This window comes from Oryza glaberrima, chromosome 7, assembly GCF_000147395.1.
Source record: "Oryza glaberrima chromosome 7, OglaRS2, whole genome shotgun sequence".
NCBI lineage: Eukaryota > Viridiplantae > Streptophyta > Magnoliopsida > Poales > Poaceae > Oryza > Oryza glaberrima.
The window spans coordinates 24993296-25020524 of record NC_068332.1 but is presented as its reverse complement, the minus strand read 5'-3'; the positions used below and the strand labels follow the sequence as shown (position 1 = coordinate 25020524).

The window sequence follows — 27229 nt, the reverse complement described above, 5'->3', positions numbered from 1 at the left end:
CCGTGCATTCTTTCATCTATTCCACCGTATGGTTTGACTTGGGGAACATGAAAACTTCTAGAGAAAAAGAAAAGGAGGTATTGCACGCATCATATACCACAGGAGTCGTCATATAGATCGTACGAGAAATGTATATATTGATACACAGACCACGCAGCAGTCTAATACGTACGATATAACTTCATACGATGATAGTACGATACTAAACTTGATACGATGATAGTACGATACATGTAGCTCCGTTCGTTACCTCCCTTTTCCAACCTCCCTCGCTCGTTTTCCGCGCGCACGTTTTTCAAACTGCTAAACGGTGTGTTTTTATTAAAAAAATTTATATACGAAATTTGCTTAAAAATCATATTAATCTATTTTTTAAAAAAAATAGTAAATACTTAATTAATTATACAATAATAGATTTATTTTACGTGCCGGGGTTCCCAGCCCCTCCTCCCGAACACAGAGTCTCTGGTGTATGCGATAAATATGGGACCTAACGTAGTACGAATTTCATCGTACGCGTAGCAATTTTTCAAATCACGTGGTTGGATTTTTCTTCAAGGTGGTTGGCCGCGCTCAAACTTAACTGGACATTAATGTGGTTGAATATCCTTTCTTTTTCTTTTCAATTATTGTTGGAGTATGTTTGATATTTATTACGTTAAGGCCCTTTTGAGAGACGAAGGATTTGTGAATGAATTTTGTAGATTCAAATCCCATAGAAGATGTTCCTATTTAGCTCTTTAAAATAAAGGATTTGAGCTTTTTAAATTCTATGAAATTCCAAAGGAATGGCTCAATGTATATAGATTTTGAAGAAAAAATTAGCAAGAGTTCCAACCTCTCAGAAAGTTTTCTTTGAGTTTATCTCTCGCATTTGATTCCTACGGTCTATATCTATTCAAACAAATCATTCTTTTTTTTGTGTTTTGCATTTGCATTCCTATAAAAATCATATACTTTTCATATTCCTATGTTTTGTTAATCCCGTGTTTCAAAAGAGACCAAATATATTGAAGTTCTCTTGGTTTATCTATAGTATGCATGTTTACTTGAGGACAAGCGTGGTCAACGGTGAAGTCAAAACTAGACAACCAGTGGGTTTAGACTTTAGAATGAGCAAGGATGTCATGTGAGATAATCGGGCTAGAATTTAATCCTCTGTTTCAAATTACTTGTTTTGTCTTAAATCAATTATAATATTTGATCATCATTTTTTATAAACTCATATACTCATAAGATTTATATTTCCCTATCGTGTCAACAAGCTTGAGGTTAATTAAACATTAATATGGTTGAATAATCTTCTCCTTCTACTTCTCCATTATTCTTTACAAAACACACACCACCGTTTAACAATTAAAAAACATACATACGAAAAAAAAGGTAAGTTGGGAAAGCCAGCAAAAGAACACAGCATAGATACATAGGCCGGAGATATAATCAATTAATCATCTTCCTTAACTTGAGAAAAATGAATGAGTTGGTCCACTCCGTGCATGCCCGGCCCATTCATTCGTTAATTCAGCACATCATTCATGCGGGCGTCGCCCTGTTTTTCCGTGGAGTGATAGTGATCTTACCTTTTTTTTTTTGAGATTGCTATATGGCATTCGAATGAAATTTGGGGATGAAATCTTACAGTTTTTGGATCATTGGATCCATACCAAGATTCGTGCATTGGCTTCTCTCCTCCAACTCCGGCGGGCTCCCCTTCTTCTCCGGCGCCAACGACACCCCAACTCCGGCGGGTTAGGGTTTGGGGTTGGGGTGAGGATAGGAGGGGGGTTGAGGGAGGGGAAAGAGAGGGGTTTCCTCGGGGCTTAGAGGGATGGCCGTGGGCGGCGGAGGACTGGCAGTGGGCGGTGGACTCCGGCGGGCGGCGAGGCGGCGGCGACGCCGCCAAAGCCGCGGGGATGGAGGAGGGCGGTGGGCCAGCGTTGGCGGCAGGGGCAAAGCAAGCGTGGGATTAAGAGGCGGCGGCCGGTGGTGGTGGATCCGGCGGTGGGGAGCCGCCGGAGACGGGGAAGACGGCGGGGCGGGGCACCTCGTCGTCGCCGCCATGAGGAGAAAGTGAGGGGGGAAGGGGAAGGGGGAGGGGGAGGGGGCTCGCCGGTGCCGTTGACCTTTTCCGGCCAGCCGGCGAGGTGGGGCGGTGGCGGTGGTGGCGGTGGTGGATCGCGCGTGGGATGGGAGGAAGAGGGTGGCGACGCGATCTGGAACCGGGGGAGGAGGAGATGAGTTAAGTTAAATGGTCTGCACGAATCTTGAAGCACATCCAATGGTCCAAAATTCGAATGATAGGAGGTGGAATTTTCTGTCACATGATATATAAACAGCCCCTTTTTTTTTCTTCTAAACATAAATGTCATTGTAATCATAACACGAATCTGATTGGCACAATATACTCCCTCTGCTTCATATGGAGTATTATATAAGTCGCTTTGATTTTTTTCTATTCAAAATTTTTAAAATTGACAAAATTTATAGAAAAATATAGCAAGATTTTTGATACAAAATATATATATTATCATAATATATTTAATGTTTTTATTTAATGAAACTAATTTAATGGTGTAAATGTTGCTAATTTTCTTTTATAAATTTAATTAAACATAAAGAAGTTTGATTAAAAAGAGTCCAAACGAACTTACAGTATGAAACAGAGTTAATACTACGAATAGTGTACACATCACCAACATTATTAATCATCAACCGTGGTACATTATCAATGGCCATCTGGGACCGGCATGTAGGGCACCTTGCCGACGGTGTACCCGCCGTCGACAACGAGGTTGTGCCCGTTCACGTACTTAGCCTCGTCGGAGGCGAGGAACACCGCCGCCCTTGCCACGTCCTCGGCCTCCAGTGTCACACCATCCATCTCGTTTATGTCATTCTCCACGATCCGGCGGTGGTCGTCGGCGCTCCGGCTGGGGTACCACCTTGCGAAGGCGACCGCCGCCATGGGCGTCCAGATGTAATTGGGGGAGATGGCGTTCACGCGCACGCCGGAGCGCGCCATCTCGCCCGCCACGGCGCGCACCAGCCCGAGCACCGCGGCCTTGGACACACTATAGTGCGGGACCGCCACGCCACCGATCACCCCCGCCGTGCTCGCCGTGCAGATGATGCTGCCGCGGCGGCGCGGCACCATGACGCGTGCGGCGTGCTTGACGCCCGCCACCACCGCCCGGGTGTTGACCGCCATCACGCGATCGAAGTCGGCGAGGTCCAGCGCGCTCACCGGGGACGGCATGAGGTCGCCGGGGATGCCGGCGTTGTTGAAGACGACGTCGAGACGCCCGTGCTGCGCCACGGCGAGGTCCACGGCCGCCGCGACCTGCGCCTCGTCGGTGACGTCGCAGCGCGCGTACGACGCCGCGTCCGCGCCGAGCTCCGCGGCGACGGCGTGTCCCAGGTCGTCCTGCACATCGGCGAGGATGACCTTGGCGCCATTCCTGACAAACTCCTCCGCCGTCGCCCTGCCGATGCCGCTGGCGCCACCGGTGATGACGGCAACCTTCCCGGCCAACCTACAGACCCGCAAATCACATTCACATCCATCCCCGATTCGCAATCAAGAAGATGAAATCAGCATCCCCAACCAATGGCTCAATGCAACTCCAAGATGAATCGATCAAATCACCTCTGCGAATCGGAGGCGGTGGCGAAGGCAGTGACGGAGGAAGACGAAGCTGCAGGTGTCCTCCTCCCCCTGCATTACAACAACCAACCCCAATTATTTGGCCATTTGTTTCCACAGTAAGCTTCACACTGTCACACTGAGCTGGCTGCTCCTCTGAAATCCGAATCGGAGAACAGCTACAAGAATCCGCCATACCTGCTGAGGATGCGATGCATCGCTGTGAACATGATGCCTCTGAATTAAGCTCTCAGCTTGCCTGAGCAACCCCGAGCGAGAGAGAGAAGCAAACTATATTCTCTCGCTGATCGAGGATGACGAAGCAGACGACCGACCTGCGCAATTAAAAAGGAGTAAATTTCGGGGGGAAAAGAAGAATGAGCTAACACAATGGCCTTGTTCGGATCCGGAGGGCTATTTAATAGCCTTTCGGAATCTTTCTATTTAGGAGTATTAAACGTATATTAGTAACAAAACCCATTCCATAACCCCTAGGCTATTTTGCGAGATGAATCTAACGAGTATATTAATCTATGATTTGCTACAGTGATGCTACAGTAATCAGTCGCTAATCATGGATTAATACACATCATTAGATTCGTCTCGCAAAATAGCCTAGGGGTTATGGAATCGGTTTTGTCGATAATCTACGTTTAATACTTCTAAATAGCAAGATTTCGAAGAGCTATTTAATAGCTCGGAGGATCCAAACAATACCAATGTCGTGCTCCATCTCTGTAGGGATGTGTACCAACACGCAACACCCATTGACCAATTCTCCTAGACCACTTGCCAACTTCCCATCCGCTAGCCGTGTTTAGTTCCAAAGTTTTTTTTTTCAAACTTCCAACTTTTCCATCATATCAAAATTTTTCTACACATACAAACTTCCAGCTTTTCCATCACATCATTCCAATTTTAATTTTGATGTGAACTAAACACAGCCTTGTCACTCTTCATATCACTTTTTCTTTTTTTTAGAAATATAACGTCAATGTTGACACTCACAGCACGTGCACATTCTTTTCATATTAGTTTCATTATCAACCACTTCGTTCACCGATTCATGATATAAGAGGGTGGAATCTACGCGAAGAGATCGATGCCTCCTTGTATTTCATCCCATGTACTTTCGAAGCAACCACTTCAGACCCATCTTTATACTCCCTCTGTCCAGGATTATAAGGGAGTTTCTTCCTCTGGTTTGTCCTCTAAGGGCAGTCCCAACCCATAACACTAGACATGGTTTCCATAAACTCCATATCATCAAGAAACTAGTACTAGACACTACTCTTCCAATGCAAACACCACTATTCCATACTTCAATTTAATGCTACTTATCTCACATGATGTCTTGGATATTGTGTAGAAATCATGTCTCATGCAAGACATGGTTTCCTTCTCTTTCCCCATTTATTCACTTGCCACATTATTTTTTATCCTAGGTGACAACTTATTTAATGCTATGGATACCATCCTAGTCATTAGGTTATTTGAATTAACAAGGAGTAAAAGTAAAGTACAGCAGCAGCTAGCAGCTCTGTCCATCTGCCTGACTCTACTTCCAGATTCCTATGTTCAGAGATACACTTCTTCATCTTCTTTAATTAGTACTCCAAAGGGAATACTCGCTTCAAATCCTGGACGAAGGGAGTATCAAAATATGCTTCCATCTTCTCGTTCAAGTCTAGCATATGCTTATTCGACATACACCAAGCTTCAATATTGTAACTACCTTGAACAACTGCCAACTCAAGCCTCTGTCCTAACACATCTTTTAGGGCTTGTTCGTTTAATACTTTACTCAGGGGGTTGGGGGGATTTATTTTATGCCATTCCCCGCTCAATCTCCTCCAATCCTTTTCTATTAAAAAATTAATCAAACCCATCAAAAATAGATAATTTATCATCTTCGAAAAAGTATATTGCATTTTTTATGTAAAATTTGGTACCTCAAGCTGTCAACTGTCAAAATTTTTAGTGTAAAATTTAAGTACCTTGGGGTATTTTCTCAAAGTCCGTAAAATTTCTCTTAAAAATACTATTCTCAAAAGTCTTTCAAGCAAAAGACTACCAGCTTTGTCACAATACCATGCACCAAAATACACACGGACCACTCTATCCATCTATATGATATCACATAAAGTTAAACACCACATCAAATAAAACAACCCGACCTTCATGCTGAGCCGGGCCGGGCCCACCCACTTGCTGCATCATCGGCCCAGGTATGGTACAATAAAACCCAAGCCGTACCGGTCTGGCCCAAAGGCACAAAAGCCCACCGTGCTCCTCCTAGAAAAAGTTTATTTTCCTCTCTCATCTCTTTGGGCCATCTCTAATATAGCAGGATATGTCTATTTTCTATCTCTCATCTTTTTGGGCCGTGTCTTATATGACTGGAATAAGTATATTTTGACTCCCTCATCTATTTAACTCTCTAATCGGGCCGTGTCGGGCCAGCCCATCATACCAAGGCAAAGGCCGAGGCATGGTCCAAAGATTGGGTCGTACTGGCATGGGCCCGACACCAGTCGGGCCGTGCTGTACTTGGGTCGGGCCAAAACCTCGTGCCATGGGCTGGGTCGTCTGGCCTCGGGTCTTTTGGCCAACTATACATACAATGCACACCACCAATATTATTACTCTCATTGTCTCAAAATAGTATGCATCCTTGTCTTACTAAGGACTAGAAAAAATACCCGTGCGTTGCAACGGGTAAATACTATTTTAATTTTATTACTGTTATACGGTTTAGTTAGGGTAAAATTCATTATGGGAATTCGCTTGGATATTTTATTTTAGAAAATCATGAATTACAATTAGGAGTCCGTATTTCACTTCAAGTTAGCATGCGAGTTTTTTTAAAGAGATTTCTTATACAACTCCTTTTGTATTTCCAAAAGTAAACAAGCTTGAAATCCAACTCAAACACAGATCTGTAAAGCGAATAAACTTAAAAATTGACTCAAACACGGATGACGTACCAAAATACCGGTAAAAATATCTTTAATTTTTATAATAGTATAGATTAGGATATATCCCATTCAGTTTTAGGTTACTGTGTTTTGACACGGAAGAAGTATTCATCAAACAGTAGTTGTCAATAGGTACCAGGTATAGTTTCAGCAAATTCTTTCAAACTATGCTACTTTTAAAACAATACACATATGTCTGTTTACGAAATTTTGTTTTAGAATGCTACTTAAAAATTCCCGCTGCAGCGCGTGGGGTGTCATCTAGTAGACAACTATATCTGATCACTGTGGAGGATGATACTGAAGTAATTGATAAGTCCCTTGATAACAATTTTACTACCCCACCTGACAGCCCACACCAAGAACATCCTCCTACTCAAGTTTATTCAACGCGTGCTCTTGATGGCAATAATATAAACATATTGAAAACTCGAGATCGGAACTATTCGAACGAAAGGCTATAGTTCGGAAACCATGTAATACGCGTTAGAAACACCGAACTTTAATATAGTTTTTTAAGTTCGTAACACTATAACCTCAAGTTAATAGTATATATAGTTAACTGTTGACTATTAGCTTACATTAAAACTAACATCTATCATAGGTTAACAATAAAGTTGACTATATTTTTTCTGTCGTATCACTATAAATTTAATGTAAATATCTTGAAACATGATTTTCTTTATATCTTTCTTCTACAAACTTATAGCCCATTAATTATTATTACATTGCTTTAATGTAGCTTCTTGCATAACTGCGCGATGAAATTCGGCTAGTTCCAAGACGGTTCAACGCATCCTCATGTCCGCTGCTTTGTACGCCGAGTGTCCGCCGTCGACAACGAGGTTGTGGCCGGTCACGTACTTGGCCTCGTCGGATGCCAGGTACACCGCCGCCGCCGCGATGTGTTCCGGCGCCATGACGACGTCGTCATTCGCCATGATCTGCTTCAGCTCCTCCTCGCTGCTTGTCCCCAACATCTCGGCGAGCGTGCGCCTTAGCAGCGGCGTCCTGACGCCGCCCGGCGAGATGGCGTTCACCCGCACGCCGTGGCGCGCACGATGGCTATCGCGGTGGCCTTGGAGATGGCGTACACGGGGATGCTCGGGACGGAGAGCACCCCCGCGGCGCTGGCCGTCCAGAGGACGCAGCCAGAGCGGCGCGGCGCCATGACGCGCGCGGCGTGCTTGATGCCGGCGAGCACCGCGCGGGCGTTCACCGCCATCACGCGGTCGAAGCCGGCGAGGTCCATGGACGCCAGGTCGTCCTGACGCCGTACGGTCCCGGAGACGCCGGCATTGTTGAAGAGGACGTCGAGGTGGCCGTGGCGCTCCACGGCGAGGTCGACGGCCGCGGCGACCTGCGCCTCGTCAGCGACGTCGCAGCGCGTGTACGCGGCGTCCCGGCCGAGCTCCGCCGCCACGGAGCGGCCGAGGTCGTCCTGGACGTCGGCGATGATGACCTTGGCGCCGTTCTTGATGAACTCTGCGGCTGTCGCCTTGCCGATGCCGCTGGCACCGCCGGTGATGACTGCAACCTTGCCGGCCAACCTGCAAGTGCATCAAACACATAATCAACGTGAGAACGAGCAGCTCAAAATAATTAACCATTTAATTAATTGATTACTTCTGGGAGCTGGAAGAAGCAGTGGAGAAGCGAGAGAAGAAAGCTGGAGTAGTGGTTGTCCGGCCAAGAACTCGGTTCGTCTCCCTGCGACAATGCACACATGCAATATTCAGAGATTCAGTGAGCTTAGATTTGGGAGTGGTAATGTTGATCGAACATTCCAACTCATTTGAACCTGAGAATGAGCTGCGCCGTTGATCTGAACATCATCCTGCTCGATCGATCTTAGGTTGGGTATCAGATGATCGTCGTTTCGTTGGTTACCTTGATCAAGAGGTGGTGTGCACACAAGAACGCTGCGATAGATTGAACTCTGCTTAAAAAGGCCAGGCAGCTCACCTTATGTTTATGTACGTGCCTCTAATTTGGCCGCTATATATGGCTCATGAGTGGTCTTCAACAACAAGTGCCATTAATTAATATGTGCTCGTTGAATGGGATAGTACCTGTGAATTACAGTAATCTTTTATTTAATGGTACATCTGCTTTAATTTGGTAAATTTAGCTTCAGCGGAATATAGTTTTGCATTCAGTAAGAATAATGTGTACAATACTTAAAACAATTATTTTTGCTAGTGGCTGGAATCAGTCTTTGCTGACAGCTAGACTAGCCACCAGCAACCAAAGGTCGGAGAAGATTATCAATTTTCGTAGGCGGTTTCTATTCGCATGTAAAAATCAATTTTTGCAAGTTGCAACATAAGATCACCGCCTGTGAAAATTTATTTTTTCAGACGTCACTCTTAAGTCATTCGCCAGCAAAAAGGTTTTATCGCAAAAAAAAAAGAAAATAAATCTAATTTTCATAGCAGGTTCAGATTCAAATCCACATCAAATTCAAGCATGTTTGGATTGAAATCCACATCAAATCCAAGCATGTTCAGATTCAAATCCACTACAGAATCAACAGACAATTCAATATCAACAAACAAGAACTTCCTCTAATGGTTATCGTCATCGTCGCAGTCATAGCACCATTGCAGTCGCCGTAACTCGAGTTCCATCGGTGGAGGCGCGCGCGGATCCGGCCTTCCCGCCATCGGATCTAGAGCCACGACGTCAAGCTGCAGCCCTCCCCTTTGCCCTCGTCGCCATCCTCTGTCGCCGCTACTAATAATGGAGGAGTGGAGGATGAGAACGAGTAGGGGGTAGGGGAGGAGATCTTGTGGGGGAGAGATGGAGAAATGGATAGCACCAGGGGAAGGAGAGAGCTTCTCGGTTCCACCGATCTTTTTATATGCCTTTTATTTTTTTCGTTGGCGGTGCTACAAGTGATCCGCCTGAAAAATAATCTTTGTTTTCGCAAATAGACCACTTAAAGTAACCGCCAGCGAAAATTAGGAAAATTAATTTTCGCTAGCGGTTTTTTATTGGAATCTCTCTTATACATTTCTACAATTGTGTGTTTTAAATCGTCCAACAAAAATAAAACGATGGTGTCATGAGAAATGGTTTTTAAATAGTGGCAAACATATTATTCTTCTTAGAACCACACTTTTACAGTTGATCATCAATGACTTTTCAATTATTTTAGGATGTGTTTGCTTGGGTGGATGGAACTAGAGGAGATGCCCGCCCAATATTTTGATTTGTGGGTAAGCAAGGAATAGGGTGGCCACTAAGGGAATACGCTTCATCAGTTTCGTTACTCCTCCCCCAACGCTTGAGACCGACATTTACCAAGGCTATGGCCCCGCCGCTACCTTCCTGGCATGCCGCTCGGCTTTCTAGCGGCGTGCTCTTGCGACAACGCGGTGGAGAAGAAGGGGAGGGGGCGGGTAGCGGCTAGGGTTTCTCCCTGTGTCGCCCTCGTGTGGATGACGGCATGACGCGGGGAGCCCTCGGAGTACAATGCCTAAGCTACCATTACCTTTTTTATAGTTGCATGCATCCTAAACGCAGAGACCGGGGATATAAACATCTTCGTTAATTATCTTCAGATGATTAAGTTGGTCCACTCTGTGCAGGCTCATTGATTCGTTAAATTCAGCAATTCATCCATGCCGGCGTCACCCGGTTTTCCTATGGAGTGATAGTGATTTCACTCTCTTTTTTTTCCCTTCTAATTAAACATAAATGCCATCTGTAGTTGTGATAGAAGGGAAAATATGTAGCGCAAATCCTATATGTAGTCGAAACTTGAAAACTAACTTTGGATCAAAAAATGGACGTCCGAAATTCGTCCACGTCACCATGAGTTAAAATTTTACTCATGAGTGAATCTACGAGTAAAATTTTTAATTACTCGTAATGACATGGACGAATCTCATATGTCTATTTTTCGATCCAAAGGTAGTTTTTAGGTTTCTACTACATATCTAGTTTCTATCATATATTTTCCATGATAGAATCTGTAAGCATACATGCCACGCAAACATGATTGCTACAATACGTAATACAATGGTTGTCAATGGCCATCAGTGACCGGCAGGTTGGGTGCCCTCGCCGTACGCTCTCATGGCATAGGGTTAAGAAATTTGAAGGAATGTGTGTTTTCCTATGTGCAACCGATTGTGTGTTCTTGTGTTTTATACAGTTTATCGAACTTCGAAGTTCGAATTCATTTTTTTGCTAGCTACCCTTCCGTCCAAAAAAAAGACAAACTCTAGCAATAAATCTAGACATATGCTAGGATTGAATTCCTTTTAGAACGGAGTAGTATAGTTTAATAGAGCTCTTTCCGTTGTATCATCATTGCTTTCAAAAAAAAATTATATTATATTACTTTTTTGTGATCAATCGTGAAACAACGAATGTACTCTGTCGAGATATATACTTCCTGTTAGCCCATGTTTTCCATGTTATATGAATTATTTGTTGGTATGAAGTTTGGTAATTTAATTATGAGATTCTTCGCTAACAGAACGCTGATTATCTACAGAATATCTATGATCACTGTATTAATATGCATATTAAGCTGCTTATCTTTACTTTATAAGTCATTGGCATATTAATATATGTGTGTGTATATATATATTACCTACAGAGAAGTAAAAGAATAGTTCGATCAATGAAACATATGAAGTCATGTTTTCATATGTTTCCCGGACGAGTGTGGCGTGACGCCGCGATTCAACACCTAGGGCTGCGTTCGGTTTGGAGAGTTAGGAACTCTCCTGTAAGAGCGTTGTTACGGTACAGCGGTCGGTACCGGTACCGTCCGGTACCAAAATCCTGGCAGTACCGGTACCGTCCGGTACCAAAATCCTGGCAGTTGGATCTGGCCCGATCCAACGGCTGGTAGAGTTTGGTACCGGGCGGTACCAATTCTGTCCCTGTGCAGTACCACACGAAGAACTGAGGTGGAAGGGTAAAAACGTAACTTCGTGTGTAATAACCGGATCGGGAGGGATGGACGGGCAGCTCGAACCCTAGAAGCACTGGGATTCTCGATCGCTCGACGCCGCCGCCGCCTCCTAGATCGACACCGCCGACTCTTGGAGGTGAACTCAGCCGTCGCCGCCACCGTCGCCGGGAACGACGACATCGCCGCCGCCGCCTCCGGGAAGGACGACATCAACGCCGCCACCGCCGCGGGGAACGACGAGTTCGCTGCTGCCGTCGCCTGCTTCAACGTCGCCGCCGCTACCGCCGCGGGGAAGAACGACATCGACGCCGCTGCCGCGGGGAAGGACGACATCGACGCCGCTGCCGCCGGGAAGGATGACATCGACGCCGCCGCCACCGGGAACGACGAGTTCGCTACCGCCGCAGCTTGCTTCAACGCCGCTGCTGCTGGGAAGGACGAGTTCGATGCCGCCGCCGCGGCCTGCTTCAACGCATGCCAGAATCCGCCGCTCGCCGCCACTTGATTGCTTCAACGCATCGCCGGCGCCACTCTGTTCTGATCCTAACCATGCCAAAACAAACGGCAGATGCGTACCAGTACCGAGCGGTACAATTTGCTGGACCATAAAAAATCTCCTCCTGTAAACACGTAAAACCTAGCAGTCTATTAATACGTGATTAATTAAGTATTAATTTATTTTTAAAAAGGATAATATTTTTTTAAAGTAACTTTCGTATATAAATATTTTTAAAAAACATACTGGTTAATTACTATTTTTTAAAAAACATACTGGTTAATTAGTATCAAGAGTAAATTTCACAAAACATACTGGCTTTTAAAGTAACCTTTGTATATAAATATTTTTTAGAAAACATACTGGTTAATTAGTATTTTTTAAAAAAACATACTGGTTAATGATGTAATCTTAGAGACAGTTATGTCTAAGATTTGCCGTGGTAAACCCGGATCCATTGTCCAATCAGAAAACTAAAAGTCAGCGAACGAAAAGTACTCACAAACCTCACCGGGTTGAACGCATGGTCTGACTTGGGAACATGAAAATTTCTAGAAAAGAGGAGGAAATGCACACATCGTACGACTACAAGAATGCACAAACCTCAAAGTAGTTGGATTTTCCTCAAGTGGTTGGTAATAAGCTCATGTCAACAAGCTTGAGCTTAATTAAACATTAATATGGTTGAATATTTTCCCCGCAAAAAAATATGGTTGAATATTCTTCTTCTTCTTTTCCATTATTCTTGAAGTATGTTTAACAATTTATTTCATTAAATTAATGTACTCTTTGTTGTTGCTGACTTGACGCTAATTCAGGTCGTCGGTATTTTTTTAAAAAAAATAAACTTGTAGTTGTGTTGGGAATAGTCTCTTTTTTTTTTATTTCATAGAGACTGGGGGCTGAGTTGGTCGTGGCAATTCCGTGACAAGTAAGGCCGTGTTTACTTCATTCCCAACTATCCTAAACTTTCAACTTTACATCACATCACATCACATCCGAATCTACACACATAAACTTTCAACTTTTTTTTCCAAACTTCCAACTTTTTTCAGGAACTGAACACAGCCTAAAGCCTTGTTTAGTTCTAAACTTTTTTCTTCAAACTTCCAACTTTTCCATCACATCAAAACTTTCTTACACACATAATATCATGCCCCGAACTAGCCCCGAACGGAACTAGCCCGTGACGCTCCAAATTAACCTGTTAATCGATACCAGTCCCAGGAAATAGTGCTGGTATCACAGGAAGACAGAATATCACAACAACAGAGATCTCTTTATTACAGAGTAGGAGTACAGTCATGGCTGCGGACAGATCCCGAGCTCACAACTGCATTACAAAAGGGAAAGCGGAAGCCAAGACTTAGACCATTCATCACAGGCGCGACTTGGGAACTAGGCCAAAACCCTAAAACTCATCGTAGCTGACTTGCTCCTGGAAGAACTCCTCATCAGCAGGATCCACATCATCTTCTTCAGCAACTGGGGGAGATTATTTATATAGAGCAAGGGTGAGTACAAGAGCACTCAGCAAGCCATGGGAATTAAGTGTTTAATGCAGGCTTCAAAGGAAAAGCTGTTGTTTTTGCAATTTGTTTTATTTAAACTCCTTTTTGAAACAACTAAGTGAGTGCTTCTCAAACGACACGGATGAGACAGTGCGTCTCGTCCGGTCAGAGTATGTGCAATGTATCAATCTTTGAATTGATTCAAGGTTGGCACCAGGCCAACGGCTTTCAAACAGCCACCCGGGCCTGGCTGATCCTATCAGCCGCAGATTTTCTAAACATCGAACCCATTCCACAACAGTAATTTCACAAGCAGTAGTCAAAGAAAACTACGCTAGGAATCACCTCACATCCGCCCTTGACCGTGGGCACGGCTGTTCGAACAATTTAATAACCTCTATAGAGGGGGTATACTTTACCCACACGACATTACTAACCCGGATCACCCAGCCCGTGCAGAACGGCCACGTCTGGAGACCTTGAGGCTTTCATGACAAGGCATTTCGAAAGCCGACACAGGTTCACCATATGCCAACGAGAGGGGTCCCAGACCGACATCAGGTTAGGTCCCAGACCATACTGTGCCAGGAAGCCCGGGGGTTCTCCCCGGCACCACCCCGTTGAATCCACATGTCTCTTGGCATCATGGTTCCCCCAATTAGCTAGTTACTCAGCCAGGGGTGTCCCATTCCACCCATGTAGTCACACTTGCCTTATGTTCGGATGAAATTCCAAGGAAACGGTCCTTAAGTGCAAGAGCGGGAAACCGTACTCCCGGTACATCCCCCGGTCCGCGATTTTGGAAATTCATTTTAGTTCGCAAGCACCGACCCAGGTGTCGGGTTTTCCAAGTCTTTTGTAAAACCCCAAGTTTTACCCATCGTTGGATGTTTTAAATTTGAGGGGAGGTGTTCCGATGCGCGTGCCTGTAGGCCCGTGCATCGAAGCACAACAGTTGACAAAGGTGGTTTAAGTGTTCAATAATTCAAGGAGGGTAATTGCAGCAATTAGGATTGGGGCCGGCAGGCTATCTCGCAAGCCGCGGCCGAAATACTTGTGTTAAACCTATTCATGCAATATTTGTGGAAAAGAAATACTTAGATTTAAATTATAGGTGCAAGATGATCAAAGGTGATTTGCCTTGCTCGAGATCTTGAGCTTGATCCTCGAAATCCTCGCACTGCGGGTCTTCGGGCTCCGAAACTACACGTGAAACGGGACAACTCAACAAACGGCGAAAATAAAGCCCTATTATTGACCTCTAAACGTGCCATTAAATAGATCTCGAGATTTGAGGAATTTTGGAAGTTGAACGGAGTCAAACGAACAAACGGTTGAGAAGATATTGAATTTTTAAGATTATTGGATTTTTGGTCTAAAGGAAAAAGGATTTAATTAAACCCTTTTGAAAAAGAAAAGAAAGAGGGACGGGAAACAGACTTCCCTCAGGCGGCTAGGGTGCGGCCCGAGAGAAAGGGGCGGCTCGGCCGAGCTTAATGGGCCGGCCGGCCTGAGAAGGTGGCCCAAGGCACGCGCGGGAGGGGAGGAGAGAAGGAGCCGGTGGGCCGGGTCCATCTCGCGTGGTCCCGAGTGGGACCCGCTTGTCGGCGGCTGGGCTCACCGTGAGCGAGGAGCACGTGACGCGGCGCTAGGGTTTGGAGCGGGGCGCGGTGCACGCGCGCAGCTCGCGGTGGGTGCGGATGCGACGGGCCCACGCGCAGCCTCATGGCTCGCGGTGGACGTGCGCGTGAGCGGGGCAGAGGGGAGCGGCGGACCGGGGTCGGCTTGACCCGGTCTTGGCCGAGCTGGCGCCGACGTGGCGCCTATGTGGCTGCCACGCGGGCCGGCGGGAGGTTGAAGAAGGCGTCGGCCGGAACGAACGGCGAACGGCGGCTGCGAACGGCGGGGCAAACCACGGCGATACAGGCGAAAGCGAGCACACCGGGTGGTTGCACGAGACGAGGGGAGACGAGCCAACGGCTCGGATTCGCCGGAGGAAGTTCGACGGCGGCGGCAACCGGCGGCGAGAAAAGAGGGAACCGGCAACGACGCGACTAGGGTTCGATTCCTCCAGACTAGAGCATCTACGCGGCCACCGGAGTCCGTTTCTAGCGTTGGATTAGACGGAGACACCACGAGACAGGCCGGCGACGGGCGGGCGCTACGAAACACGGGCGGCGACGGCGGAAAGCCCATAGCAAGCGGTGGCAGCGGTCAGGGCGGCGCCAGCTAGCTACGGGGAGGCTATACAAGCTTCTACCGAAAGCTAAGGGGAAGAGGAGGAACGAGGAGGGAGAACGGGGAGGAGGCTCTACCGTGCGGGGTGAAGGGGCGCAGTGACGATGGCCGACGGCGCGGGGCGTGATCGCTCCAGCCTTGGGCCGGGGAAGAGGAAGGAGAGGGTGCGCCCGGAGTGCACGTCACGTGTCCTCGCTCGTGCCGGCTCCTCCGACACGCGCGACGACGAACGGCGACGGCGAACAGGGCAGGGCGCAGCAATGGCGAGAGCGAAAACGGGGAAGATTGGTTTGGGGAGGGGCTCGGGTTTATAGGGCGGCAATGTCGGTTCGGAAACCGACCTTGGGCGGCACTAGAGGGCGAGGGAGCTTCGAGGGGAAGGGATAGGCTTTACGGGCGCGGTCAAACGGCGCATAGGACGGGCTGGCGCGGCGCGGCTGCTCCTCTGCCCTGGCACTAGCTCCGAGCGGAGGGAGAGCAGAGGCCGGGCCGAGAGAGGAAAGCGGGAAACAGAGGGAGAGAAAGAAGGCTCGCGCTATGCCAGTTTGGGGAGGAAGAGGGATGGGAGCGGGTGGCGTTGCCTCAGGTTTTTGGACGGATGCGGGCAGCGCGGCTCGGGCACGCGCGCTAGCTCGCAGGGCAGGGCGCGGGGCAGGCGGCGCACCGCGGCAGGGCGCGCGGCCGGACGGCGCAGGCACGGGCAGCAGGCGGCTGACGACGGCTGCGACCGCGCGGGCACGCGTGCGCAAGGAGCTTGCCGGGGATGGAGCGGGGAGAGAGAGCGGGAGAACGAGAGAGCGGAGATGGCCCTCGGCTCGGCTTGGCATCGGCTCACGCGCACGCGGCGCACGGGCAGAGCGAGAGGAGAGCTGAGAGAGAGAGAGAGAGAGAGAGAGAGAGATGGGCCGAGAGGAAATCGGCCCACCGAACCTGAGGGAGGCACAATAGACTTTTGCGGAGGAATTTGATTCGGGAAGGATTTGGATTCGGGATTTGAATTTGACGATAGATCGGGGATTCGAGATCAGGGATTGGCACGGAGACTGACAACAAGCAAAGAAACAGATTTCGCAATTAGGGTTTTTAGAATTTAAATTTTCCTGCTAGGCGCTACGACGGAACGGGCGCTACAGACCAACCCCCCTAACAAGAATCTCGACCCCGAGATTCAGCACCTAAGGGAGCAGCTCCGGAAACTCGGCGCGGAGATGATCTTCTCGTTCCCAGGTTGCTTCATCTTCGGAATGGTTGCTCCACTGAACCTTGTAGAACTTGATGGTCTTTCGTCGAGTCTGACGTTCTGCCTCTTCAAGAACTCTTATCGGTCTCTCTTTGTAGGTCAGATTCTTTTCCAGCTCGATATTGCCCAGGGGAACTTGTTCTTCTGGAACACGAAGACATTTCTTCAACTGAGACACGTGAAACACGTTGTGCACATCTGCGAGACCTTCAGGTAACTCAAGCTGATAAGCCACTTCGCCACGTCTGGTGGTTATGAGGTAGGAGCCGATGTAGCGGGGTGCTAACTTGCCGGACATCCCAAACCTCCTCATACCACGGAGAGGTGATACCCGCAGGTACACATGATCTCCTTTTTCAAACTCGAGATCACGTCTCCGATTGTTGGCGTAACTTTTCTGGCGGTTCTGAGCTATCTTCAAACATTCTCGGATCAGCTTAACTTGCTCTTCTGCTGCCTTGAGTATGTCGGGGCCAAACACTAGTGCTTCGCCGACCTCATTCCAGCACAAGAGGGTGCGGCACTTTCTTCCGAACATTGTCTCATTCGGCGACATTTGAATGCTGGCCTGATAACTGTTGTTGTAGGAGAACTCGGCATACGACAAACAACGATCCCAAGTGCCTTCGAAATCCAGGGCACACGCACGAAGCATGTCTTCTAGGATCTGATTTACTCTTTCTGTCTGACCATCGGTCTGCAGATGGTAAGCTGTACTGAAATTTAAATCGGTTCCGAGAGCTTCATGCAACTGCTTCCAGAACCTTGAGGTGAACTGAGTGCCTTGATTTGACACAATCTTCTTGGGACAACCAAATCTACATACAACATGGGTCATGTAGAGTTCTGCCAGTTTCTTTCCATCAAAGGTAGTTTTCACTGGCACGAAATGAGCCAATTTCATGAGTCGATCCACGATTACCCAGATGGAGTTGTACCCGCTAGGGGTTCTTGGCAAACCAGTGATGAAATCCATTCCGATCTCTTCCCATTTCCATTCGGGAATTGGTAGGGGTTGCAGCAGACCAGCTGGCCTCTGATGCTCTGCTTTGACTCTCTGGCAAATGTTGCAAAGGGCCACATATTCTGCGACATCTCGCTTCATTCCAGCCCACCAGAAATATGCCTTGATATCCTGGTACATCTTCGTACTTCCCGGATGGATGGAGTAGGTAGACTCATGAGCTTCTTTTAAAATCAGGTCTCTTAATTCCTTCTTGGCCGGTACGCAGATGCGTGGACCGCACCAAACTGTGCCTTGATTGTCTATGGAGAAATCGGTGTCCTTCTTCCCTTGTATTCTTTTTATTAACTCTTTTATCCCTTCATCATCTTTTTGAGCTTCACGGATTTGCGACTCAAGGGTGGGCTGCACTGTCAAGCTGGTAGGGACACCTGACTGCACCACGGTCAGCCTTAACTTCTCCAATTCTCTACACAGGCGATCTTGATCTGGCCATATTTGAGCTGCATTGCAATAGGTCTTGCGACTTAGCACATCAGCGACCACATTAGCTTTACCAGGATGGTAATGAATTCCAAGATCGTAATCCTTGATTAGTTCCAACCATCTTCTCTGCCTCATATTTAACTCGGTCTAAGTGAAGATATACTTAAGACTCTTATGATCGGTGTATACTTCACATCTGTTCCCGATTAGATAGTGTCGCCAGATCTTAAGAGCATGAACCACGGCTGCCAACTCGAGATCATGGGTGGGATAGTTGACTTCATGTGGCCTAAGCTGCCTGGAGGCATAGGCCACAACCTTTCGTTCTTGCATTAGGACACATCCTAAGCCTTGTCTTGATGCATCACAGAAGATTTCGAATTCCTTTCGTATATCAGGCAAGGTGAGAACTGGGGCAGTGGTCAACCTTTTCTTCATTTCTTGAAAGCTGTCTTCACAAGCTGCTGACCATTCAAACTTCTTTTCCTTCTTTAACAGCTCGGTCATAGGTCTGGCTAGCTTAGAGAACCCTTTGATGAATCTTCGATAATATCCAGCTAGGCCAAGGAAACTGCGGATCTCTGACACATTCTTGGGCGGATTCCAAGCAAGTACGGCTTCAACCTTGCTGGGGTCTACTTCGACACCGTTGGAGGAGATCACGTGTCCAAGAAATGCTACTTGGTCCAACAAGAATTCGCATTTCGAGAACTTAGCGAATAGTTGATGATCCCTGAGCTTTTCCATTATTAGCCTCAGGGTGTTCAGCATGTTCTTCCTCATTCTTGGAGTATATCAGGATGTCATCGATGAATACCACAACAAACTGGTCCAGGTATTCCATGAAGATTTTGTTCATTAGGTTCATGAAGAATGCTGGAGCATTGGTGAGTCCGAAAGACATCACTGTGAACTCATACAGACCATAGCACGTTGAGAAAGCGGTCTTCGGGATATCTTCAGAACTGATTTTCAACTGGTGGTAACCTGATCTTAGGTCAATTTTAGAGAAAACTTTTGCTCCTTCAAGTTGATCGAACAGATCGTCAATCCGTGGCAACGGGTACTTGTTCTTTATAGTTACTTCATTCAGGGCTCTATAGTCAATTACCATTCTTAACCAGGAGCACTTGGGCTCCCCAAGGGGATGAGCTAGGTCGCACATAACCTTTACTCTCCAGTTCTTCGATCTGCCTTTTGACTTCTGCTAACTCGTTAGCTGCCATTCGGTAGGGTCTTTTTGCAATCGGTGCGGTACCTGGTGCCAATTCTATGGAGAACTCGATCTCTCGGTCTGGTGGCATACTCGATAACTCTTCTGGAAATACATCGCGATATTCACAGACTATGGGCACCGATTCCAAAGGAGTGGCTTGCAAACTGGTTAGGATAGACCGACTTGCGATAAGGGTGTTAGGGGTAAAGTGGACTTGCTTTCCTCCAGGTCCTTGCAAGGTGATGGACCTTTCGGCACAATCTATCTGTCCTTTGTGCTTAGCCAACCAATCCATCCCTAGGATGATATCCAAGCTTTGCGAGTCTAGGACTATCGGTTTGGCTAGGAAGTCAACTTCCTCAATTCTAAGGTTAACTTCCGGGCATATTTTAGTTGCCCTTATATCCCTTCCAGGGGAATGTACTATCATTGGTACTCGCAAATTTTGGATTTTCCAACCATTTCTTTTCACAAAAGCTTGCGATATGAAAGAATGGGAAGCTCCTGAATCAAACAGAACTATTGCGGGTACGGAGTTGACAGAGAACATACCCATCACAACGTTTGGAGCATCCTAGGCGGTCTCAGCTTGAATGTGGTTCACCTGGCCTCGACCGATGTTATTGGAAGCACGAGAACCTTGTCCACTTGCCTGAGAGCTAGGACGAGACTGAGCTGCTGCTGGAGTAGGAGTTCTGGCAGTGCTGCCATTAGCATGCCCTGAGTTGGTGTTGGTAGGATTCTGAGGGCACTGTCTGGCATAGTGACCCATCTTGTCGCACCGGAAACACTGTACGGCTGACAGTCCTGGTGGCGACCTGAAGGAGGTAACACTGTTTGGCGCAGTATTGCCACTTGGGGCACGCTGCTGCGGCTGAGGTGCCGGACGGTTCATCTGAGGGCGAAGGGCATAGCCTGGCTGGCGGTTAGCCTAAGTGATCGACTGGTGATACTGCATAGGCTGACCAAAGCGAGGGCGAGGTGCACCTCGGGAAGAATTCCCCTGATGGGTAGACTTGCGTTTCTTATATTCTTCGGTAGCCTCTTTTCTGGCATCCTCAAGTAGAAGTGCCTTGTTGATCATGTGCTGAAAAGTGGGTCATGAGCAAGCAACTGGAGTCTCATTCCGACTATGACTCCTTTCAAGAACTTCCTGATCTTCTTTTTGTCTGTGTCCACTTCCTCGGGAGCGTACCGAGCCAACTTGTTGAACTGACTCAGGTACTCATTGACACTACTATTACCTTGCTTAAGCCTGTTAAATTCTTCTTTCTTCATGTCAATAGTACTTTCAGGCACATGAGCTACACGGAAAGCTGTAGCGAACTCATTCCATGGAATGTTAGTGGGTTCGGGGTGTGCATTGCAATAATTCTCCCACCAATCTGCAGCAGGTCCTCTTAGCTAGTGAGAGGCGTAGAGCGTCTTCTCAATAGGAGTACACTGCACTAAGTTGAGTTTTCTCTCCACATCCTTTAGCCAATCGTCAGCCTCAATGGGCTCGACGATCTGAGAGAACTCTGGCGGACGAGACCTCAGAAAGTCTGTCAGCTTGGATCTGTTGTTGCCCATGTGGGGGTGGCCATTTCCATGCGTGTTGTGCTGAATACCGGCTATGGCTGTGGCTAAACCTTGCAAGATTTGAGTCTGAACTGCCATCAAGCGCTGCACGTTATTTTCAATATGGGGTGGCGAAGGAATGCGTTCTTCACCAGAATTGTGACTGGCAGTGCGGTGAGAGCGGTGAGACTGTTCCACTTCTGCATTACGGGAAACTGTGCGATGCGAGCGATTGCTGCGGTGGGATTGCTCGACTTTTTCATTGCGGGGAGCGGTACGGTGCGAACGGTTGCTGTGGTGAGACTGCTCATTAGCTGACTCATGATCTGCTTCTGGCTCAACTCTACCTTCCTCAAAGCCGAAGCGGGCTGGTGCACGAGCAGTGCGACGGGGGCGGCTAGCCATCTAAACTCCCAGAAAAAGGGCGAGATAAGAACTAGATAAGCACTTAAGGAAGACAAGAAGCAAAATAAATAACAACTCAGATAGCACACACTAGGCATAAACTGGTTTTCTCAAATCATAAAGACACCTGATACAACGGGTGTGGACAAGTCACAGAGCTACGCCGAGCTTGACTGTACGCACACCACCTAGGAGAACCAGACTACCAAACAACACCCACATCAAACACGCGCATGCACTACCTCGCCACGACTCCAAGAGAGTTGGTGGCGGCACAAAAGGGGCCTAACACACGGACAACTGCTGAAGACGGCCTCCTCTACTCCTCGCCTGCCTGGCTGCCTCCTGTAGTCGGCTCCTCAGTCGAAGAGACGTCGATCGGCTGACGCGAAGAGACTGGCGGAACCTGTCAAGGGCCGGCAGCAGCACAGGCTGCTGGCGGTGGGGGAGCTGGGTAGTCAAAGCGAAACACAGTGGAAGAACCAACAACACGCTTCCGCGCAGTGCGGATAAAGCGTGGGCCACAGCGGGAGGAAGCGACTGGGGTGTGACCAGGAGTGTAGGAAGGGCTAACTGGGTGAGGGTAGGGAGAGTACACTGGAGAGTACGGCGCACGCGAGCTGGGGGAGCGCGGCCCACTGGGAGTGCGAGAGGAGCCGCGGGAGCTGTGGGAAGACAGGTGGCTGGCGTGGCAGAGGCGGCCTGAGTCCCAAGAGGCAGTGTCAATTGAGGTGACACCCTCCTCGGCCAGACGGGCCTCTAGAGCGGCGTAGCGGCGAGCAAGGGAGCGGTAAGCCTCAAGGAGAAAGTCGTGCTGGGTGGCCTGAGCCTTAGAAAGCTCAACCATGCGAGTCAGCACAGGCTGAGACTCGCTATACGGACAAGGGTACCTAGTGTCAGTGCGGCCAGAAGGAAGACGTGGGAGCTGCCGGAAGGCAGAGCCCCCGAGGCGGTGGCTGTAGTCGTGGGCCAAGCGACGAAGTATAGTCCAAGAGAGGTCCTGGTACACAATCTGGAGAGTGGGCCTGGCCACAGTGAAGTGGTGTGGGCGAAGGCCAGCCCCATGTGTACCTCCACGAGGGTAAAGGTACACCGAAAGCTCACAACGAGGGGGAACACGATCCACATAGTATCCCGTGTACTCGGGACACGAGAAGCCAAGGAACCGGGCGAGGTCACGAAGCTGAGCGACGTGGTGACCATCACCAAAACCGTGGGAACTGAAGCTGGCGTTCATTGCCAACTACAATTTTGAAAGAGGGAGAAAAGATCAGTAACCATTTTAGTAATAAACTACTGAAAATAAAGAAAGCAAAAAGAAGCCTTAGCTTTTCGCAAGTAGTTTTTGAACTTAGTATCCTTAGGGTCGTCCTAAACGTCGGGTTTCGCCCTAGGGCCAAGCCTGTGCTCTCATACCATCTTTTGTCACGCCCCGAACTAGCCCCGAACGGAACTAGCCCGTGACACTCCAAATTAACCTGTTAATCGATACCAGTCCCAGGAAACAGTGCTAGTATCACAAGAAGACAGAATATCACAGCAACAAAGGTCTCTTTATTACAGAGTAGAAGTACAGTCATGTTGGGCTGCGGACAGATCTCGAGCTCACAACTGCATTACAAAAGGGAAAGCGGAAGCCAAGACTTGGACCATTCATCATAGGCGCGACTTAGGAACTAGGCCGAAACCCTAAAACTCATCGTAGCCAACTTGCTCCTGGAAGAACTCCTCATCGGCAGGATCCACATCATCTTCTTCAACAACTGGGGGGATTATTTCTATAGAGCAAGGGTGAGTACAGGAGTACTCAGCAAGCCATGGGAATTAAGTGTTTAATGCAGGCTTCAAAGGAAAGGCTGTTGTTTTTGCAATTGGTATTATTTAAACTCCTTTTTGAAACAACTAAGTGAGTGCTTCTCAAACGACATAGATGAGACAGTGCGGGTCTTCGGGCTCCGAAACTACACGTGAAACGGGACAACTCAACAAACGGCGAAAATAAAGCCCTATTATTGACCTCTAAACGTGCCATTAAATAGATCTCGAGATTTGAGGAATTTTGGAAGTTGAACGGAGTCAAACGGACAAACGGTTGAGAAGATATTGAATTTTTAAGATTATTGGATTTTTGGTCTAAAGGAAAAAGGATTTAATTAAACCCTTTTGAAAAAGAAAAGAAAGAGGGACGGGAAACAGACTTCCCTCGGGCGGCTAGGGCGCGGCCCGAGAGGAAGGGGCGGCTCGGCCAAGCTTAATGGGCCGGCCGGCCTGAGAAGGTGGCCCAAGGCACGCGCGGGAGGGGAGGAGAGAAGGAGCCGGTGGGCCGGGTCCATCTCGCGTGGTCCCGACTGGGACCCGCTTGTCGGTAGCTCGGCTCACCGTGAGTGAGGAGCACGCGACACGGCGCTAGGGTTTGGAGTGGGGCGCGGTGCACGCGCGCGGCTCGCGGTGGGTGCGGATGCGGCGGGCCCACGCGCAGCCTCACGGCTCGCGGTGGACCGCGCGCGCGAGCGGGGCAGAGGGGAGCGGCGGACCGGGGTCGGCTTGACCCGGTCTTGGCCGAGCTAGCGCCGACGTGGCTGCCACGCGGGCCGGCGGGAGGTTGAAGAAGGCGCCGGCCGGAACGGACGGCAGACGGCGGCTGCGAACGGCAGGGCGAACCACGGCGATACAGGCGAAAGCGAGCACACCGGGTGGTTGCATGAGACGAGGGGAGACGAGCCAACGGCTCGGATTCGCCGGAGGAAGTTCGACGGCGGCGGATTGCGGCGGCGGCAACCGGCGGCGAGAAAGAGGGAACCGGGAACGACGCGACTAGGGTTCGATTCCTCCAGACTAGAGCATCTACGCGGCCACCGGAGTCTGTTTCTAGCATCGGATTAGACGGAGACACTACGAGAGAGGCCGGCGACGGGCGGGCGCTACGGAGCACGGGCGGCGACGGCGGCGAGCACACAGCGAGCGGCGGCAGAGGTCGGGGCGACGCCTGCTAGCTCGGGGAGGCTATACAAGCTTCTACCGAAAGCTAAGGAGAAGAGGAGGAACGAGGAGGGAGAACAGGGAGGAGGCACTACCGTGCGGGGTGAAGGGGCGCAGTGACGATGGCCGACGGCGCGGGGCGTGATCGCTCTAGCCTCGGGCCGGGGAAGAGGGAGGAGAGGGTGCGCCCGAAGTCCACGTCACGCGTCCTCGCTCGTGCCGGCTCCTCCGACACGCGCAGCGACGAACGGCGACGGCGAACAAGGCAGGGCGCGGCAATGGCGAGGGTGAAAACGGGGAAGATTGGTTTGGGGAGGGGCTCGGGTTTATAGGGCGGCAATGTCGGTTCGGAAACCGACCTTGGGCGGCACTAAGGAGCGAGGGAGCTTCGAGGGGAAGGAATAGGCTTTACGGGCGCGGTCAAACGGCGCGGAGGACGGGCTGGCGTGGCGCGGCTACTCCTCTGCCCTGGCGCTAGCTCCAAGCGGAGGGAGAGCAGAGGCCGGGCCGAGAGAGGAAAGCGGGAAACGGAGGGGAGAAAGAAGGCTCGCGCTATGCCGGTTTGGGGAGGAAGAGGGATGGGAGCGGGAGGCGCTGCCTCAGGTTTTTGGACAGATGCGGGCGGCGTGACTCGGGCACGCGCGCTGGCTCGCGGGGCAGGGCGCGGCGCAGGCGGCGCAGCGTGGCAGGGCGCGCAGCCGGACGGCGCAGGCACGGGCAGCAGGCGGCTGACGACGGCGGCGACCGCGTGGGCGTGCGCGCGCGAGGAGCTTGCCGGGGATGGAGCGGGGAGAGAGAGCGGGAGAACGAGAGAGCGGAGATGGCCCTCGGCTCGGCTTGGCGTTGGCTCACGCGCATGCGCACGCGCACGCGGCGCACGGGCAGAGCGAGGGGAGAGTTGAGGGAGAGAGAGAGAGATGGGCCAAGAGGAAATCGGCCCACCGAACCTGAGGGAGGCAAAATAGACTTTTGTGGAGGAACTTGATTTGGGAAGGATTTGGATTCGGGATTTGAATTTGACGATAGATCGGGGATTCGAGATCAGGGATTGGCACGGAGACTGACAAGAAGCAAAGAAAGAGATTTCGCAATTAGGGTTTTTAGAATTTAAATTTTCCCGCTAGGCGCCACGATGGAACGGGCGCTACACATAAACTTCCAACTAAGGTATTGTTGTATGATTAATTTAGTAATAATTATTATAAATTTAAAAATATATTTATTTTTTAAAAACTTTAATATAAAAAGTTTTAAAAAAACACATCGTTTAGTATTTTATAAAGCGTGCTAACAAAAAAAACATATTGCCACTGCTAACAGCCCAAACTAACATGGCCTTAGAATAAGCAAGGATGTCATGGGGGAGGATAACCGGGCAAGAAAATGGTATACATGAAGTCAAGATTTTTGTTCATGTCTATACGAGATGTACTTTCTCCGTCGTAAATATAAAAAAAGTTTTAAAATTAGATACATGTATTTAAAATATGTGAAATTAAATAAAGGATGGTTGTGATTGATAAGGACCCAATCGCCTGCTTCTTTCTTATGAAGAAAGTGTAGATGGAGAGGTTGTTATATTTTAAAATAAATTTTAAATAATAGAAGTTGTTGTATGTTAGAAAGGATGGAGCATTTCTTTGTGTGTGTTTTTTTTTCAATTTTGGTTTAATTTGTGATTTCGTGTTTTGAAACAATTTTGTTCAAGTTAAATCATCCAAAATCTTGCTAGGGCATTAAAAATGATGAACTTTGAAAATAAAGTGGCATGAATGTGCAGGGTAATCTGCTAGTTTGCATATAATGGATAAAATCTGGTATTTGCTTCAAAGGAAGCTATAACCACTTATTACATAGCTCTTGACTGAAAACCAAGAATAGCAGTATCTAACGAAGGATGAAGAGATGACACAGTAAAAAACGCCACCTTCAAAGAAGAGATATAATAATTTATTGAAAGAGCAATCCTATTGTTAAATCTCCATCCAAAATTACCAAAATTTTGCATGGCAGTTGTTTCCAAGTTCCGACATGTAGTGTGAATAGTTTCCACGTCATGTTAACACCTTTGTAGTTGGGCATATATCAAGGGAGCGTATCCTATTCACACAGTCCCTTACGTGTACACACCCCAACTAAAAATTATCACAAAAAATTCTAGAAAAAATCATACATATACTTCCAATAGTATTATATCTACATACAAAGTCGCATATTCAAATTCATTTTACATAGAGAGTAAAAAAAAAAGACAAAATTCTGACAGAATTACAACCTTAAAACATTTAGTTTTTTTGTTACAGCTAAAATATAATGAAAATGAGGTTAAGAATTTAACCCTAGTGTAATATGATTGAAAATATATGTATAAATTTTTCTAGATTTTTTTGTGATATTTGTTAGTTGGTGTACACGTGTGTATACATGAGAGCTTGTCTGTATAGAATATGTTGCCTAGTATCAAAACTATTATGTTGCTCTGAAGAGTACATGCATATAATATTTAGTTTATGTTTTGTGAATACTATGCTATTATTACTTAACCATAAAGTTCAAAATAAAGCAGATGTTCCTAAAAAA

The 27229-nt window shown here is 48.1% G+C and overlaps 1 protein-coding gene and 1 pseudogene across 1 annotated transcript; both read right to left on the bottom strand.

Moving 5' to 3' along the window:
* Nucleotides 1-2587: 2587 nt before the first annotated feature.
* On the bottom strand, nucleotides 2588-4020 carry LOC127779830 (momilactone A synthase-like). Its single transcript, XM_052306742.1, has 3 exons — nucleotides 3842-4020; nucleotides 3647-3715; nucleotides 2588-3533 (listed from the first exon to the last, which is right to left on the bottom strand). Exons 1-3 carry the CDS (start codon nucleotides 3871-3873, stop codon nucleotides 2726-2728), a joined length of 909 nt encoding a protein of 302 aa, XP_052162702.1. The 5' UTR covers nucleotides 3874-4020; the 3' UTR covers nucleotides 2588-2725.
* A 3389-nt stretch (nucleotides 4021-7409) lies between these two features.
* On the bottom strand, nucleotides 7410-8454 carry LOC127780336 (momilactone A synthase-like; annotated as a pseudogene).
* Between the last annotated feature and the right edge of the window lie 18775 nt (nucleotides 8455-27229).